The 17,109-nt window shown below is 41.8% G+C and overlaps 1 protein-coding gene across 2 annotated transcripts in view; it reads left to right on the top strand.

The window, feature by feature from the left end:
- Nucleotides 1-462: 462 nt before the first annotated feature.
- Nucleotides 463-17,109, top strand: part of LOC137323845 (ETS translocation variant 5-like) — a 28,413-nt gene continuing 11,766 nt past the window's right edge. The window contains exons 1-8 of one of the 2 annotated variants that reach the window (XM_067987845.1): nt 463-656; nt 1,127-1,287; nt 1,478-1,565; nt 1,678-1,725; nt 1,888-1,941; nt 11,567-11,693; nt 12,927-13,202; nt 15,303-15,553. In XM_067987845.1, coding sequence (XP_067843946.1) covers nt 1,237-1,287; nt 1,478-1,565; nt 1,678-1,725; nt 1,888-1,941; nt 11,567-11,693; nt 12,927-13,202; nt 15,303-15,553 — 895 coding nt within the window. In that variant the 5' untranslated portion in view covers nt 463-656; nt 1,127-1,236. Of the gene's footprint in view, nt 657-684; nt 1,288-1,477; nt 1,566-1,677; nt 1,726-1,887; nt 1,942-11,566; nt 11,694-12,926; nt 13,203-15,302; nt 15,554-17,109 lie in introns of those variants that run through there. The other variant, XM_067987846.1, reaches the window with a different exon arrangement.

The raw sequence follows: 17,109 nt of genomic DNA, 5'->3' as shown, positions 1-17,109 counted from the left end.
TAAAACGTGTCACGAACACACCTTCCCACTGGAGAAAGTACGAAAAATGTGTTGGCTAATTTCACGATGCAACTGATTGTGTTTTGGTGCTCCTTTGGGGTTATTCTACGTGTGTGCTTTAATGCAGTTTTGTGACCTTGCACGGGCTCGGGCTGCATCGAGCAGCTCTATTGTGATCTCCAGTTCTTCAATGGCGCAGTTACTCAGCCCTGACCAATTTTTCGTGAATGAAACCCGTCATCAGGCCAGTAATCAATCAAGGGCACGCCCGGCATTCTGATTGGCTGGTGCGGAGCCCTTTTTGTGTGTGTTTTGAGCTCCGTGGTGGAACACAATCCGGTTTTGACCAATCGGATTCATTCATTCCCCACTGCGGTTAGTCGATTGGTTGGCTGGCTGTTTTCAACAATGGGCTGGCGCGCAGACTGACAGGTGGAAGGACCAATCGCGGTGTCTCTGAGCTGCGCGAGCCCGAGTTGCCTCTGGGGGAAAAAGAAAGTCGCGTTCACTTCAACTGAGCAAAAAAACCCATTCAACTTTTTTCTGAGCGGCGACTCGGGAGTCCAAGTGCGTGGTGTTTTTTTTAAAAAAGAAATAATTTTTAGAAAGTGTATTTTAAAAATTCTTTTATAAACACAATACAAACCATTTCACAGGTAAGCAGCAATTGCATCCTGCAACCTTGGGTGCCTTGAATAAAGTTTATGTATTTTTTTTGATGATTGGAAGAAAAAAAGGGGGGAAAGTGTTGCATCTAAAAGCTAAACATAGATGCAAATGAGAGCTTGTGTTGCAAATGTTCGCCATTTTCTTCAATACGTCTGTGCAATCCGGAGAAATGAAGTGCCGCCTGCCCGCCGTCTATGGAGGTCGATGTGATTTTGTGCAGATAAGTGATGGGGGTTTTTTTTTTTGACTGTGAGCTCGGGGCGGTTGCGATGAGTTTAAAGGCCGCTGAAGAAGCGAGTTGTTTGCTGCGTGGGAAGCGGTGGGTGGCGGGGCTCAGCTGTGGGGTTTTTTTTTTGTGAATGGGGTGCTCGGGTCCCGTTACACTTCTACCTGACGCCAGCCAGCCAACCTCTCCCATTCATAATTTTCTCTCCTCTCTCTCTCTCTCTCTCTGGAGGAGCTGCGGAGCAAAGGGAAACATAACAACCAAAAAAAAATCTCATCTGCGCTCTGCGAGTCCATGTTAAAGGTTTGTAGCGAGACTTTTAAGAGACGACTAGCTACAAAATGGACGGATTTTACGACCAGCAAGTTCCTTTTATAGTACACAATGTACCGGTGAGTAAAACAAATCATTTTTTTAATCTTAAATTTAAAATTCATTCTTAAAATATTAAGAAAGTGGCGCCGATTTGTGCTTTGGATGGAGGATTGGTTTTCATGCAATAAGACTTTTTGTGCATAAAATCATACTCAATTTTCAATATGGATTTATTTGATTTTTTTTTTTGGGGGGGGGGTTTCTTAGAAAACACGTGTGGAAGAACTTGGCGGCCGACAAGTGAACAACAGAAAAAGAAAATTTGTGGAGACCGATCTTGCTCATGATTCGGAAGGTAAATGGATTATCACGGTTTACATTCAGTAGTCTCTTTTCACCGTATAGAATCCTCACCCCGTGTCAATGACCTGTCTCGTTCATACTTCTGATCTCTTTCACTTTCCCAGAACTTTTCCAAGATTTAAGCCAATTGCAAGAAACGTGGCTAGCAGAAGGTAAGCTGAGCGTGTTATTTTTTAAATCACCCTCTTCAGCCATGAAATAGTTAACTGTAATTGTATATTTAGTAACAGAAATGAAATGTGAAAGTGATGGACCTGAGAACACAATGGATTGTTGTAAATGATTATAATTGATTTCCTTTTTTCTTTTCGCAGCCCAAGTTCCCGAAGAAGATGAACAGTTTGTACCAGACTTCCAGTCGGTTAACTGTAAGTATTTTTACCGGGGACCGGGGGGTGGTTGCTGTTGATTTTTGTTTTATGTGGTGGCTATTTTAGTGCAAATACTGTGCCGGGGTAACCTTTTCCTTGCTGGCCAAAAGTGTCTTAAGTTTCAGACTGAACCCTTTTTGCAGGATAGCAGTTAGCTCGCTAGGATTTCAAAAGAGCTTTAATGATCAATTTTAAGTGGAAAAATACCGGCTGACCCAGGCCTGGAAAGATTGTAGTGCAACGCTGTGTTTGAAGTTACAGTATGTGACTTTAACATTAGTTACAAAATTATTATTTGCAGTTTTTTTGATTGGAGTATTGTAAACACTGGTTATATGTTGAGGATTCTGTTGAGATGCAAATTATTTGGAGAGTTGGAGCTAATCTCAGCCCAGCTTTACGCTGCACAACTAGAAGCTTTTGGTCAAATGATATTGTCAGGAGCTTTTTAAAAGTTTTCATTTCCGATTTGGTCTATTTTTGTATTGTTTTTCACTAAACCCTCGAATATATTAATATACAGTGGGGGTTTAGAGCTTTTTGTAAAGGTGTGTTTTGCTAATCACGGGTGCAAAAGTCTTCATATTGGTCACATTTGGAGTGGCTATTGGTTAGGAGGCAGTAGGTTGAATAATTCCAGACTTTCTAGATATCAGTGGGTATTGCAGTTTACCATCACAGAGGGTGCTGGGAGCAGATTTAAAGTAGTGATAACCGGTGAATTTTGGTGATGTGCCACCTGACTTCCCAGCAAATAATCAAAATCCAAGTTTCTAGGAACACTTTTGGTGTATTTAATAAAGATGGACTTTTTGATCAGGGAAGGAGAATCATCACCTTGAGTTGTAGCTGGTGCATTTTATAAACTTAGTGACATTTTTTTCCCTCCCTCCCCTGATATACACTAGTTCATGAACATTTAACTGTTTGCCCTCTTGAATGCAATTGGGTAACACTGTCAGAAGGTGACTGCAGATGTAGCTAGGATCCACTATCTAGATTCTATTTCTATAAGGAACTGTTTCATTGACTAAGTTTATATAAATAGACTTGATGGAAAATGAGGATGGGATTTGTTGTTTCTCTTTGTCATTTTATTCTTGGCTGCTCCAGCCACGTGGGAAATAGTAGATGCCTGTAATGGTCATGTGACCAGATTGATACGGGGTGGGGGGAGAGGTGTTGGCACAAAGCCAGGGGCCTTCGGTCATGTCTATTCAGATTTATGATGGTTCCTGTGAGCGTTTGGTGTTTAACTCTTTGTCGGCCTGCTAACATGAATTGACCACAAATGTCAACTTAATCCACCTCCATTTTCTCTACACCCTTGAAACCCTATCCATTTATCTGAAGTCAGTTCTTGGATGTTTGATTATCTTCTGACTGGTCAATCAAGAACGATGACTGAAACTTGATGGTATTAGTCATTGTGACCGTCTCTGGCGTGAGATAGCTTCCTATGTTTTTATTTTAGATTCCTTTTATTGTGGTGAAGTTAACCACAGTGGGACATTCACAGTTGTAAATGAAAAGAAAAACTTGTACTTTATATAGTGCCTTTCGTGACCTCAGGAGGTCCCAAAGCATTTTACAGCCAGTGGAGTACATTTTGAAGTGTAGTCATCGTTTTACTGTGGGAAACGTGGTTTCTACTTCGTGCAGTAATATTGGGCTTTCTTTCTACTATCTTTGCCCTGCTGTGATTCGTCACGTGGCTCTCCGATTTAATTAGGTTTAATGAAACATGGATAGCCAACCTTGATCGTGATTAAAGGCTGTCCGAGCAGAATGCTTTTGTCACTGTACTGTGGAGTTTCCTTGTTGCCTTTGCCTAGTAGTAATTAGCAACAACTTAAGTATAAAATTTAACTGACTAGATCTCACTTTGCTTTATTTTAACCCAAAAAATTAAATGTGAAGTGTTAAGTCCAGAATGCAGGCTATTCTTGCCTTTTAATTATAAACTTGTGCCACTGACTGAGGGATTAATGTAGGTGAATCTGCTTCATTAGGGGCCCCTCTATCCACGCAAGGTGACTTTTGTGAGTATTGTCTTCTTTATGGGCATGGTAGTGTAGAATTCAGCTGTGATTCCAACACACCACCATAGATTGGATCCCTTTTGGAATTTCTGATCTCGGCTGTGTTGTCAGTTATTTGCCTATGACCCCCCCCCCCCCCCCCCTCGTGTGTAACTCCTAGTGGTCAGTTGCAAAGCTACATGGGGTGACACTTGAACAGGTGGCCTGGCCTCCCTGTCAGGGAATAAAGAGTAGGATGAGAACTGCTTGGGGGAGGGGGAGAGAAGTGGTGTTCAAAGGATGTATTTTCGCAGATGATTTTCTGTCATTTAAAATAATGTGATTAATAGCTGAAAATCAGGGAGGGAGGAGGTGGTGCAAGTCAATATAGACAGTTCACTTTACAGTGTTCCATGTCTAAAGGCAGATCTCAGAATTGATGCAGGTGCCACAAAGTCCCTTTGCAGGAAATCTAGAGCCCCAGTATAATGCAATAATGGCCTTGTTTACTGATAAATAGTGACTTTCAGTGAGAACATTTGTTGTTTCAGACTATTTTTAATTTGCCAAGTAAAGCATGGCAAAGGTTGTGCATGTCTATGTATTTCTGTTGAAAATGGTAGGAAAGCAAATGTCTATCATTTCCTTTCCCCCCCATTGCTACTAGGTGAGATGTATCTTGACTGCTCTCTTCCGTTTCCTTCTAAAAACCTGTTTATGCAAGAAAGTAATGCTACCACCTCAGGCCAAGTCTCTTGACATATTGTCTAACAACAGATAGTACTTCTTGAAACAAAATGGCTTTCTTCCAAAACAATACGCTGTTGAAGCAAATTTCACCTAAGTAACAATGTTGGTTTAGTTACAATAGTTAAAAAGCTAAAGTTCTCTTCAGAAATGAAGTTGAGGCTTAATTTTGTGTAGAATGCTCTCTTCTGTAGAATATAGAATATTTGTTCTCTCTTTCTCCTCCCCCTCCCCCCCCAAAAAAAGTCTCATTCCCATTGTTTTTGGAGTACTTGGAAACCAGATGAACACATCAATTTAAACCAGAGCTGGTAGCCCCGGAGAGCCTTGCTCTGATTCATCACGTGGCTCTCCAGTTTAATTAGGTTTAATGAAACATGGAAAGCCAACCTTGATTGCTGATTGTGATATGAAGGGAAGCCAAGCACATTTGCATTGTAAAGAAGGCTTTTTGATCAGGCTAGGTGATCAGCACCCTGGAAGCTGCCGCTTAACAGCCGAGACATTATGGCTTTATTAACTGGAAACCACCACAGAGATACAGGGTTTTTAATTGTCATTAAAACCATGAGTTTTTTTATTACATATAGTAATGCATAAAAGTTTACCAGAAAGCCTTGTATTGAAAGAATGCAGGAGGCAGTTATGTTTTTAGCTAGGCTGAATTCTGTTCTATGCAATCATTCGTTGCTAAAATGTATTTCTTTGCATACTGTCCAAATATATCTGCATGCAGCATGTAATTAAGCGGAATGCAGTGAGGTTGTTAGCTTAATGTAGTGTCTTAAGTCAGTTTTCCAAAGTTGTTCCCTGTTGCAGTGGTGATGTGGCAGGTCAGGCTGCTCTTTGCCGTTACAGCCCTCCAATCCCTCAGGAGCTATGAGATGCACTTGGTATAACTGTGCCAAGTCCAAATTCAATGCAGCTAGACCTGCTTTAATTAGCATGTAGAATTTTATAGTAGTGCAATGCCAGCTCCATTATAATGGCAGGAGCTGGCACAGTGCTTTAGAAATTGATACCCATCATGTTGTTCATACAAACCTATCAATCTTTCTGCACCCCCACTATCCCAGGTGTGGTAGGCTTGTGCTGGTAAATGGATTCCAGTGTGAGAGGCCGGGTAAAGAGGCTGTGCACACTAGGTGTGCCAATTTGCACTCTCAATCAAGTGTGCAGGTATGCATTATACATGAGTGGTGGCACTGACCAGTTTGAGTGGCAGTGCTACAGGTGGACATGCTTTATGCTGGTTTGAGTGGGGTATTACTCTTGTTTAATGCATCTCAACTCCTACTGGAGCCTTTGGGTCCCAGATAACATTAGTTTAAAGGGTGCAACAAAAAAAAATGCCCTAATGCAAATACTCCCCACTAGAGCTGCTGTGTGTGTGGGGCCAATTCCTGAGTGTGCTAATCGTTAGTGTAGGTTAAGAGTTAAGGTTGGAACTGTGCCAATATTTAAGCAGGAGGAGCAAAATTCCACCCAGCTTGTAGCTTTCTGATAAAGCATCAGTACTTGCTGTGGTTTGGGTGATAGCTATCTGTCTGGTTCAGTGCTTCTTCATTGATAATTTGATATGGCTGGAGGCACAGCCTGGGTTGGGGAGATATAAATTTTCTTTTAACTAAGCCATATGAATAACATGTTCTAATTGTGGCTCTGGCATTTCCCCAACACAGCAATTGTATATTCTATGTATAACTGTAAGAAATAGTAAAATGTGAGAAAGTGACAGTAATAAGATATATATTAATCTTGGAAATAAACCATTGATGTCAAAACTATTAAACAAACTAATTTTTCAAGCTGTACAACTCAAGTCAGACACTGGTCGTATGTTCATGGTACACTGAGTAGGAGTGATTTTTCAACTAGAGAATGGCATTTTCTAATTATTTTCCTTCAACAAGTGCCTTTTGTAGTTTTTTTTTTCATCACTTCAGCTCATTATTTACGTATCATTTGTAACCTGGGCCCAAAGAGCCTTTTACTCCATCTATTGCCTTGTCAGTCAGCAGAATATAAAAAGGTGTGCGTGCATTATCATGAACAGAGCTGGTACTGGAGAAAAATGAAATTACACAAGGTCATGCCTTCACAAACCTCCATGCTTAATGTGGTGTAAAAGTGAGATTTTGGCGAATGAAATAAGTCAAGTTTTATTGATCACACTTGGCTGCGAACACTTGTTTTTTAGAAATCGATACAAACTCCTGTTACACAGTGAACATTTCAGTTACATAATTACCTGTGAGAACACTGGTTTCAGAAAGAGAGGAAATCACGCTCGTGTCCTTTTTAAAGCTTATGTTCGACAAGAAACTGCAGGGGTTTTCTGTTATGAGCTGGTGCCTAGTGTAGGCCATTCTACAAGTCATAATGCTGATTTAGTAATACAGTTTGTGTGGAAATAAGTGTATATAGACAAAACTGAATGCAGAGTGGGTTTTTTAAATGTAATCAAACTGATGTTACATATAAAACCAACTTCATAGGAAAAGCAACTCTACTTTATTACTGATGCTAAGCATGTTGGATTTTTGTGAGTGATCTGAGATTAATCTATTACAAATGGGATGGGGACTCTGGCTTCCACCTCCTGTAATATCGCCTGTCTCTGTCCATCTGCTGCTGAAACCCTCATTTATGCTTTTGTTGCCTCCAGACTCGACTATTCCAATGCTCTCCTGGCCGGCCTCCCATCTTCCACCTTACATAAACTTAAGCTCATCCAAAACTCTGCTGCCCCTATCCTAATTCCCACCAAGTCCTATTCACCCATCACCCCTGTGCTCGATTACCTACATTGGCTCCCGGTCCCCGAACACCTCCATTTTAAAATTTTCTTCCTCGTGTTCAAATCTCGCCATGGCTTCACCCTTTCCTATCTCTGCAACCTTCTAAAACCCTCTGAGAACTCTGCACTCCTCCTCCAATTTTGGCCTCTTGTCCATCGCCCCTGCCTTCCTTCACATCACTGTTGGCAGCCGTGCCATCAAATGTTTAGGACCTAAGCTCTGGAATTCCCTCCTTAAACCTCTCTGTGCCTCTCCCCCTTTTTGAGACTCTCCTTAAAGCCTATCTCTTGAACTCAGTTTTTGGGCACTTGTCCCAATGTCTTCTCCTTTGGCTTGGTGTCAATTGTTTTGTCTGATAATGCTCCTGTGAAGCTCCACTACTTTAAAGGTGCTATATAAATGCAAGTTGTTGTCATTTACTAACTAGCCCCTTTTATATTTATGGCATGTAATATGCAAGAAATGAAGACCCACAACTTGAAGATTGTGGTTTGGGGCTAGTGAATTTCATGGTTTCAGTTGTCAGTCAGGAATCCATTGGTGCCCTTTAGGCCATGTTTGCCCTGTATTGCAGCCAGAGTTAATTAAGAGCAAGTATTGAACTGTATGTGAAATGCTGGCTTGTGGAGTGCAAGCTAGTGATGTTTAATTTTCTAAAGTGTGATGCTTTAATGGGTGTTAGAAAAAATACAGAGTACAATAATTGGTAAGTAATCTTTTGACTTTTCTTTGGTACTGTCGATGACGGTGATACTGAAATGCGCTGTCGCCTGATGACCGACCATAGTATAAATGTCAAATTCTACCCACGTTGGTTGCAAAATAAAGGTCCAAAGTTGACACTAGTTACCCACGATGACTAGAAGACAGCAAAACATAAAGCACTTGAGAAAATACCACAATCTTTGCAGGCTACAGAGATAATTATCTCGTTAAATGGCCCAATGACTCAGCTTATTCATCTGGTTACCTGTACCAGCTCACTTGTGGAAAATGATGCTCTTGAATAGTAAAATGCTTAGAAATGGGGGATTACTTGGAGCGAATCTGGTTTCATTTCCACCATTTGCCATAAGTGTTTGTTAAAAATGCATGTTGTCATTTTCCTCAACCTGCAGACTTAAAATATAAATTCCTTTTAACAGCCATGGTTGCACATAATTACAAGGAGGATTATCATTTTCCCTCTGGTTATTGTAAGCCATTTTTATTTGCACAGTTGAATTCCTGCAGTCAGCCACCAGCTGTGTTTGTGAAGCTTATCGGCTTATTCATCTGTGGGGAAGTCATCCCTCAGTGAACTGTTGCATCATCTGCTTAGAAAAGATGGATGGAAGCAATTAGCCCAGGGACATCACCTATAGTGTAGTTTGTTCTCTGAGTCCAGCTGAAAGTGCTCAGATGATCCTCAGCTGTGATTAGAGTTTAGTACTGATCACATCTCAATGGTACTGTACCACAATTCAGCCAGTGTTAACATTCTGTGGCGTTTTGTAGCTGTCCTCAGTGAAGTTTTGGCTGTGAACCCCATTTCATTGCTTTTGGTGTCACAAATTTTGAAAAGATAACCTTGGCCTTTTGCAGATAGCATCTTCAGACACTCAGCTGCCATTGGGTAACATGGCTGAATGATGTCTAGTAACAGTAATAGATTTTTTTTCTTTGCTTCGATTCAGGTGATCATGCAGGTGGTGATGGGCTGGTCCCAGTTTGCAATCCCAAGTGGGTACATTTAATCATTGTGATGAAATTCACTTTGTAAAAAAAACCCTATAGAGTCCCATTAGGTATAAGGGTAAAATTACTGACATCCATTTGGCATCTGTTTTGAAACATCACTTGTGTACAGTAGCTGAGTGTACAAATCTTTGCAGGTGGCAGGACAAGTTGAGAGGGCTATTTAAAAAGTATATGGGATCCTGGGCTTTATTAATAGAGGCATAGAGTACAAAAGCAAGAAATTATGCTAATCCTTTATAAAACACTAGTTAGGCCTCAGCTGGAGTATTGTGTTCAATTCTGGACACCACACTTTAGGAAGGATGTAAAGGCCTTGGAGAGGCTGCAGAAGAGATGAGGGACTTCAGTTATGTGGAGAGACTGGAGAAGCTGGGGTTGTTCTCCTTAGCGCAGAGAAGATTAAGGGGCGATTTGATAGATGTGTTCAAAATCATGAACTGTTTTGACAGAGTAAATAAGGAGAAACTGTTTTCAATGGCAGAAGGATCGTTAACCAGAGGATACAGAATTAAGGTGATCGACAAAAGAGCCAGAGGCAACATGAGGAAACTTTTTTTTTACTGAGTTGTAATGATCTGGAATGCACTGCCTGAAAAGGTGGTGGAAGCAGTTTCAGTAGTAACTTTCAAAAGGGAATTGGATAAATACTTGAAGGGAAAATTTTTTACAGGGGAATGGGACTACATGGATAGCTCTTTCAAAGAGCCAGCACAGGCATGATGGGCTGAATGGCCTCCTCCTGTGCTGTAACATACTATGATACTATGTAACCATTGTTGGCCCATTCTGGTGAGTTGCAGCTGTGTGCCATTCTCATCCAGGAGCATTATGGACATCAAGTTTATAAAGCTATGGGAATAATTGACTTCTGTTCAGTGCTGAATGGTGACTTACTAAAATGATAGGAATGGTAACAGTAAAGGGAGATAAATATAGGACTTCTTGGGAAATAACTTTTTTAAATGAAAACATGAAAAGTCTCAAGTGAAATAAAAGCATAATTTTTCTACTCTTTTCTGTAATTATAAGATATACACTTACCAAACTGTCTTAAGTCAATTCAGTAATCTCCTCCTTTGGCTCGTTGTCAATTTATATCTGATTATGCTAGTGTGAAGTGCCTTGGGACGTTTTACTACATTAAAGGCGCTATATAAATGCAAATTGTTGTTAAGTCATGCAGCCTTGTCACCTACTTCTTGCACGTGTTGAAAATCTGTGCATTGTATGGCTGGATCAGCAAAAGTCATGTCATAGAGCAAGGAAACTGTATTGTCACTGGACCCTAACTTAAACATTGACGTTAATAGCCCCATGGGTTTTTGCTGAGTACAGTGGCTACAATTCCATCTTCAGGAAGCATCTTTACAAGGATATCAACTGGGATAAAGCACACCGGCCACAGATGTTTTAATGCTAACATTTGTAATCTTGGGTGTTATTAAATTTTCTTATCCATTTGGTAATAAAATCTCGGAAAGAAATTGTATGATCTGGTCTTCACAGACTTGAGTGGTAATCCTGGAGTTGCAGGTGATTTTTAAAAAAAACTTTTACATTCCCTGGGAAGGGTTGGAATCTCTCTCAGTGGAGTGAAATTCAAGCTTGGAAAGATCATTAACTTTCCCACCAGGTGTAAGGGTCAATGTCTGGCCTTTTTGAATGGCCTCCATCTGTAAACCATTCACTCTCTGTGAGAATGTTTCCTCACAGTAAACTTTGAGCTTTGGAGCACAACAGTTAGATCTGCCTTGACTAGTAATGCTGATCCACTACAGTGTGATAATTCATATCTGCTGTACGCAGGCACTGAATGTTGTAGAGAGTTATTTAATGTGTTTGAAATCAAAGTGAAATGTAACAGTTAATGTTCATTGAGAATTATGTATTTGTATTGATTTTAAGGATGTGTACTTATTTCAAAAACTACTGTTGTAGAATGTTATAAATTAGAAGAATCGTGTCCGCTGCAAACCTAATATTTCCTTGTTATCCAAGTTAAACATATGGACATCCATTATAATTTTATACTTTTTTTTTTCTCTTTTTCTCTTTTTTCCCCCCCCCCCCCCCAAAAAAACCCCCAAAACCTGCAGTAAAACTGATGCATATAAATAACGTGGACCTTTAATCGCTCTTTTTCTCCCTACCCCCCCCCCCCCCTCCCCCCCAGGTACTTTCATCTTGACAATTATGGATGTCCCTTAATGTCCGATCACACTCTAGTTAGTACGTATTTGTCATTGTCTATCTTCGTGTCGCATCTGTCACTTTCTACAGCTAGAGTTACAACGTGAACTTATTTTATTTCAGTGGTATTTCATGGACCTCCCCCAGCAAAGATCAAGCGAGAAGCCCACAGTCCTAATACGGATGTGGCCTGCCGTCACAAGCAGAGCCTCAGTTCCAGCTATGGAGAAAACTGCCTCTACAGTTACAGGTACGCACTAGTTATTCTTAGACTTGGGCAATCTTCAACTGTTCATGTTCTTCCCTTTTTGCCTGCACAACGACAGCACTTCACAATTAATTTACTAGCTGTGAAGTGCTTCAGGGCATTCTAAGGGCATCAAAGATGCTATATATAAATGCAAGTTCTCTTTCTTTAAGCTACCTCGCATTTTTCTCCTCCAAGTTGACTCAGGATATTTTCCACCCCACTGCCCCTCACCCCATGGTTTGGGGCTACTCCTTAGGCGGTCTTGGTTTTGCTGTAACTCCAACCATGCCAATCCTCCCATCACCATTGTTCCACCTCCAGGTTTGCCTCTATGTTCTTCCAATGATAGCACTTTTTTGTTTAGCCACTGATGAAACTGTTCTTATTTTTCACAATGGTTGTCCCAAAACCTGCTTGAGACTGTCTGTCTGGTTTTGAGGCAAATATTCAACAATCATCTCCATGATCACCTATCCTGGTGAACCTATGTTTATATAATTTTTTTTTGTTTGGTTTTTAAAGTTTCTAAATTGGTCTGATAACCACATACTCTGTAGCATATGGTGCACGCTGCTACACACTACTGCATATCGAGGCTTGCAGTTAAACTGGAAATATTCAGGATGAACTTGGAGTATCCTGTAGTTCCATATGGTGTAGTGATTATAGATATGTTTGGATGTAAAGTAAATTGGAGAGCGAATTTTACTGTGGTAAGAAAAAAAAATACAAAAAGACTCCTGGAAGTGAGGCTACTATAATTTGCCTCACTGCCCTTGGGTTAGAGAGGAGAAATATCATCCAGCATTCCTGCTTTCGAATGCTGCGTCCAATAATTTCCAACATCTTCCAGTTCTGATGGAAGGCCTTCGACCTGGAAGGCACCTAGGCTCACAAGTTAAGGCTTCATTTTGAAGATCACGAGTCGCTATCTTCAGGAGAAGTGGGAAGGAAATTCTGGCATGGGGAATGGGGGCTGGTAGAAGAGACATTGCTGTGATCCTTTTAGTAGCCCAAATGCTATAAAGTCTATCATCAAAGGTGCTGCAGAAATCCCCTAAGGGCACGTAGTTTTCAATAAACCTGCCATAATCAACAGCTCTTTATGGTACTAAGTGTTATATTTACACATCAACAATTCACCATTGCTAACCTAAAATGCAAACCAAACGAGGTGCGAAGTGAATCGCCAGCAAAGGATCTAACCTTTTGTGCTTTCATTTCTATTTGCAGTGCCTATGATAGGAAGCCTCCCGCTGGGTTCAAGCCATTAACTCCACCGGCCACTCCTGTGTCACCAGTCCATCAGAATTCCCCTCTTCCTCACCTTCCCCCTCCTGCAGTGCCAGCCTCGGCCCATGGCCCTACTTCATCCCCCGTGCAGGCTTCGGTTCCTGCACCAGCTCCGCAGCAGCAGCAGCAACAAACCTTCGCAGTACCTCGACCTCCCCAACCCCCGCTCCAGATGCCCCAGACCCTGACGGAGTCCCAGTATGCACCAGAGCACAGGTAAGAGTGTGATTGATCTTGTTAATGCCTCGTGGTGGTTCCTAAGTAGCATTTATAAGTGGTACATGAATGAAGACTTTCAGATTGCAGGAAAGTGCACATTATGGCCCCACTTCCTCATCGCTTTCTGACATTCTCCGATCCGTGCATGTTGTGAAATCCTTTCCGATCAATTTTGCTTCACCAAGAAGGATTGATTCCTGGTCTGTGCTGAATTCATTGATCTCAGCCAGGGCTACAGTAGGGATGTCACAATTGGTGTTGGTATCCCTGAACTAGGGAGGGGGGAGAAAAAAAGATCATTCAGGGTTCTCTGTGCTGATCACTGACTAGTAACCCCTGCTAGAAAGTGTATTTATGTGAGGACAGTTGTGATGCACCATGTGGGTGAATAGCCTGCCAGAATCCACTGTCTGGGCTCATGTGAAGCTTGGCAACTTGAGTGAGGAGACTAGCAGCACCTGTGGAACTGTACCCCAGTGTGTGCCAACACGTTCAGCAGGGCAAAGAATTGGAGTGGGAGTGGGGGATGGGGGGCGCGAGCGCACGCTAACATTTACTGGGAAAACATGATTTTGGTACATTTTACTCTACTTTGGCTTTTAATTATGAACAATGGAGGAAACACTCTTGTCCCAAGACGCTGCACTTTCAAAATACAAACTTAACTTTTGTACAGTTTTAAAATACAGATACCACTAATGGGGTGAGCTATCAGCAGAAATAGAATACAGCAGAGTGCACAGGGCTCTCTGTTTGATGTTCCCCTGCAGAGGGGGAGAGGGAGAAATTTTATTCCTAAGGTCAAAGCTTTATCTCCATGTTACTATGCGCAAATGGAGTTTTGCTGGAGTTATTTTGGGAGCATAAGCAAAATAAATGGCCCGTTAATGCTGCTGAAATCCCGAAGGAGTGCAGAAAGACATGTCAAAGGAGCGCAGTATTTTGGGCAGCGGCAGTTCCCTGGATGGCACCTGCTTCCGTGGCAGCTTTTGCTTCCCACAACTCTTGGTTTTCACTTCTGCCAAGTGGTATGCGCGGGATGCTGGCTCGGGACCATCTGGAAGTGTTTGTTCCGATGGAGACATACCAGCGGTGCTATAGATTTCAGCTTGGCAGGCAGGTTGATACGAAGTGGAAATGGGACTAATCCGACCGCAGTCAGCTGTGAAGGATCGTTTTACATGGAAAATGGTGCCGGAGACCCGGGTGATTTGCAAAGAGCTGATTTGTGTGGGATCGCCTTTCAAGGTGCCAAAGGATTCTCAAGTGGTCTATTTTGGAGATGTGCTGACTTGCTCTCCGAAGGGAAAGTAGTAACGAGGCCAAAACAACATTCCTTTAGTACTATTCTATCATACTGTTCTGATGAAAGGTCTTTGACCTGAAAAGTTTACTCTGTTTCTTTCTCCATAGATGCTGCCGCACCTGCTGAGCTTTTCCAACACTTTCTGCTTTTATTTCAGATTTCCAGCATCCGCAGTATTTTGCTTTTGATTCTATCCTACTGTAACCTGTATGTTCTGAACGTGGGAGGCCAGGTGTTCATGGACAAACTAGTTAATGCACATTTTCACCCCCCGCCTTAGTCCCACACGTATAATAGTGTGTCTAACCAGGCATGTATAAAATGTAGTTTGAAGACAGCCCTGCACAAAGTGACTTTTTAAAATTCATTCATGAGATGTGGGTGTCGCTGGTGAGGCCAGCATTTATTGCCCATCCCTAATTGCCCTTGAGAAGGTGGTGGTGAGCCGCTTTCTTGAACCGCTGCAGTCCATGTGATGAAGGTTAGGAAGGGAGTTCAAAGATTTTGACCTGGACTTACAAAGGACTAGAGGTTTCTTTGTATGGCTGAGTATAGTGTTCAAACAACTTACATTTGTGCCAAATTATTGCAAGTAACAAGCAACAATCCAATCATAGTATTGTGGGGGGTGCAGAAGCATTGGGGTCGGAAAATTTTTTGGGTTGTGCAGAAGGTTTTTACTCAATCTTTAATGTCTGGTAATAAACAGCCTAATAAGAGCCCCTATATCCCAATGTGCAGTCTTCGGAGAGGTGACTGAATGTTTCCAACTTTGTTTTTTATCATAAAAGGTTCCAGCGGCAGATGTCTGAACCATGCCACCCGTACCCACCCCAGTCAGTAGTCCCCAGTGACAGTCGGCAAGTTTACCAGCGGCAAATGTCGGAACCGATGCCTTCGCCGTCTCCTCAGGGCTTCAAGCAGGAGTACCACGACTCTCGTTACGATCACGTTGCTGCAGGCGTCGGAGGTCCCAGCAGACAGAATTTCCATCCCCCTCTCGGGATTAAGCAGGAGCCAAGAGACTACTGCTATGACTCAGGTTGGTTTCCTACTCAGGCCTGCTGCTGAGGCATTGATCTGTTACTTCAGGAGGTGTAAAATGTAGTCTTTTCTAGCTGTCAAGCGATGGCTTGTTGATGGTTTGAAGGAATGAGCCTGGGCCCTCTTCCTGCCCTTGGGTATTCTGCATCACTTTTATTATCTTTTGACATCAGCAAGCTGAGAGATTTGTTACCACGGCGATATGCCTTGGTTGGCATTTCGCACGTTTAATTTATGGAGGCTGCTTGATAGACGTAGCTGAGCACATTCTACAAAGTGACCTTTCATTTAGCTCAATCTTTCATCGTAGGAGAGGGGGGAATCCCACAAAACCAGCTTTTGGATTAATTCCCTTCTAATGGAAATATTTTGTCCTGTGATAGGTGGCAGATCCTTTTGTTATAGTCCAGCATTCTATGTATTAAAAACACCAAGAGCCTATAGCTAAGCTTTGATATTTAAAGGATCACGCTGTTGTGTAGTTTGCAATACTGTTTCTTCAAGGGTGTTATTAATTTGATGCTCTGATTTAACTGTAAGATCTTCTAATCAGCTTAGGCCTAAAAATACCATAACCTATAGAAGGCAGTGAGTGGCAATCTGTAGTAAAGCCAAGCAGATGGTAAACATTTAAAGCTAAAGGACTACAATGGCGTCCAAGGCTTTAGCAGAACAGATTTTTTTTATGTAGGTCATGGTTTCATGTAAAAAAAAATGTCTCTCTTGCCCTGTCTACATTCACCACTGTAAAATGTCAGGTTTGTGCAGATAAAAAAAAATCCAGAAGAGGCTATTTTTCAGGCAAAGAAATCTGATTTAAATGGATGGCAGCCAAGAAACAAATGCTTTCTTTGCACATATTGCTGTTACCTGTCAGTCCAATGGCAGTGGTCACATACTGTTCTGATTTGACGTGGCTGATCAAGCTTCACGTGGTGGTGAGTCAGCATGGAGAATTTATTCTAATAAATAGACTCCTCCTTCTCTCCCCTTTCCAAAAAAAACCAACCCCAATCATTTCCCTTTTCCACTTGCAATAGCAAAATGCAGCAAGGCAATAAATATCAAATTATGCCAGTTCACTAAAATGGCTGTGTTGCAGATTCCGCAGTCAATTGCTTTTTAAATGCAGTATATTGTCTAGTTTTCTTGTCAGTTTTCCTAAACAGTCAAAAGCATCACAGTTCCGTAAAATTAATCGGTCTCTTTCTACTAATGGAGGGAGGCTGGTCAGCAGAAGGCAATTTGGAAATTGCTTAGCAAGTGCAACAACAACTTGCATTTGTATAGCACCTTCAACGTAGTAAAACTTCCCAAGGCGTTTCACAGGAGCGTTATCAAACAAAACGTGACACTGAGCCACATGAGAAATTAGGACAGGTGACAAAAAGCTTGGTTTTAAGGAGCCTCTTAAAGGAGGGGGAGAGGTTTAGGAAGGGTATTCGACAGCTTGGAGCCTAGGCAGCCGAAGGCTCGGCTGGCAATGGTTGAGCGATTAAAATCGGGAATGCGCAAGAGGCAAGAAGTGGAGGAGTGCAGAGATCTTGGAGCGTT

The sequence above is a fragment of the Heptranchias perlo genome, chromosome 7 (assembly GCF_035084215.1).
Source record: "Heptranchias perlo isolate sHepPer1 chromosome 7, sHepPer1.hap1, whole genome shotgun sequence".
Classification (NCBI taxonomy): Eukaryota; Metazoa; Chordata; class Chondrichthyes; order Hexanchiformes; family Hexanchidae; genus Heptranchias; species Heptranchias perlo.
The sequence above is the reverse complement of the archived record's forward strand: the minus strand, read 5'-3'. Positions and strand labels throughout refer to the sequence as shown.